Source organism: Nicotiana tomentosiformis, chromosome 11 (genome assembly GCF_000390325.3).
Source record: "Nicotiana tomentosiformis chromosome 11, ASM39032v3, whole genome shotgun sequence".
NCBI classification, from domain to species: Eukaryota; Viridiplantae; Streptophyta; class Magnoliopsida; order Solanales; family Solanaceae; genus Nicotiana; species Nicotiana tomentosiformis.
The window spans coordinates 17,628,613-17,630,138 of record NC_090822.1 but is presented as its reverse complement, the minus strand read 5'-3'; the positions used below and the strand labels follow the sequence as shown (position 1 = coordinate 17,630,138).

The 1,526-nt window shown below is 36.5% G+C and overlaps 1 protein-coding gene across 1 annotated transcript; it reads left to right on the top strand.

Moving 5' to 3' along the window:
• Positions 1–244: 244 nt before the first annotated feature.
• LOC138901092 (secreted RxLR effector protein 161-like) lies at positions 245–1,177 on the top strand. Its single transcript, XM_070188825.1, has 2 exons — positions 245–461; positions 876–1,177. Exons 1-2 carry the CDS (start codon positions 245–247, stop codon positions 1,175–1,177), a joined length of 519 nt encoding a protein of 172 aa, XP_070044926.1.
• Positions 1,178–1,526: the final 349 nt, after the last annotated feature.

The window sequence follows — 1,526 nt, the reverse complement described above, 5'->3', positions numbered from 1 at the left end:
TGAACTCAATCAATTTGAGAGAATTCAAGTTTGGCAACTGGTACCAAGACCCAAGGACAGATCAGTAATTGGCACAAAATGGGTCTTCAGAAAAAAACTTGATAAAGATGGAATAGTTACAAGAAACAAGACAAGATTGGTGGTTCAAGGATATAGCCAAGAGGAGGGCATAAACTATGATGAGACCTTTCCTCCAGTTGCAAGATTGTAAGCAATTCCACTCCTTATAGCCTTTGCTGCTTACATGGAATTCACTCTCCATCAGATGGATATCAAGAGTGCCTTCCTCAATGGCTATCTAAAGGAAGAAGTGTTTGCCAAGAAACCTCCGGGCTTTGAAAGCGAGGAATGTCCTGATCATGTGTACAAGCTTGACAAGGCACTTTATTGGCTCAAGCAGGCTCCACGAGCATGGTGTGAAAGATTATCAAAATTCTTGCTTGAGCATGGCTGCAAGAGAGGTAAAATTGACAATACTTTATTCTTGAAAGAGAAAGGTAAAGATATCTTGGTAGTTCAGATATATGTTGATGATATAATCTTTGGAGCAACTACTGATAAGTTAAGTAAAGAATTTGCTAAACTAATGGGGAGTGAATTTGAAATGAGTATGATGGGTGAGCTTAATTTCTTTTTAAGCTTACAAATTAAACAAAATTCAACTGGAACTATGATCCATCAGCAGAAGTAAGTAAAAGAGTTGCTTAAAAGGTTTAAAATGGAATATTCCAAAGAAATTGATACTCATATAGCAACAACTACAAAATTGGATGTAGATGAACATGGTTCATATGTTGATCAACAGTTGTATAGGGAAATGATTGGCTCTTTGTTATAACTCACTGCTAGCAGACCTAACATTGTTTTCAGTATAGGCCTTTGTGCTAGATTTCCGACAAATCCAAAGGAGTCTCACTTGACTGTTGTCAAGAGGATCTTGAGATACCTAAAAGCCATCACTAACCTTTGTCTATGGTATCCAAAAGGTAGTAATTTTAACTTAGTGGGATATGCTGATACTGATTATACATGTTTTTTTGTGGATAGTAAGAGCACCTCAGGTATGGCACACTTTCTTGGCTCATATCTTGTGTCTTGGGCTACCAAAAAGCAAAATTCGGTGGCTTTATCTACTGCTGAAGCTGAGTATATTGCTGCTGCCTTATGTTGTGCTTAATTGTTGTGGATCAAACAGTAATTAATGGACTTTGGGATTGATGTAGGTTGTATCCCCATATTTTGTGATAAGACTAGTACAATTAGTATGACCAAGAACTCGGTTCATCACAAACGAACTAAGCACATAGATGTTAGGCATAACTTTTTGAGGGAAAACTATGAAAAGGGTTTGATCACTATGAAATGTTGTGCAATTGATAAGCAAATAGCTGACATCTTCACAAAATCTCTAAGTAGAGATCACTTTGAAAGGAACATATTAGAATTAGGGATGATTAAGATCACCTACAAGGAACCACTTCTAACTCATAAATTTTGGTTAGGAAATTTGTGAATTTTTGTACATA

What these genes read in the sequence shown, in the direction of transcription:
- LOC138901092 (XM_070188825.1), top strand. Translation starts at nt 245, where the DNA reads ATGGAATTCACTCTCCATCAGATGGATATCAAGAGTGCCTTCCTCAAT. An exon ending in TGAGCATGGCTGCAAGAGAG is followed by an intron (nt 462 to 875) that starts GTAAAATTGACA and finishes TTTTCAGTATAG; the next exon opens with GCCTTTGTGCTAGATTTCCG.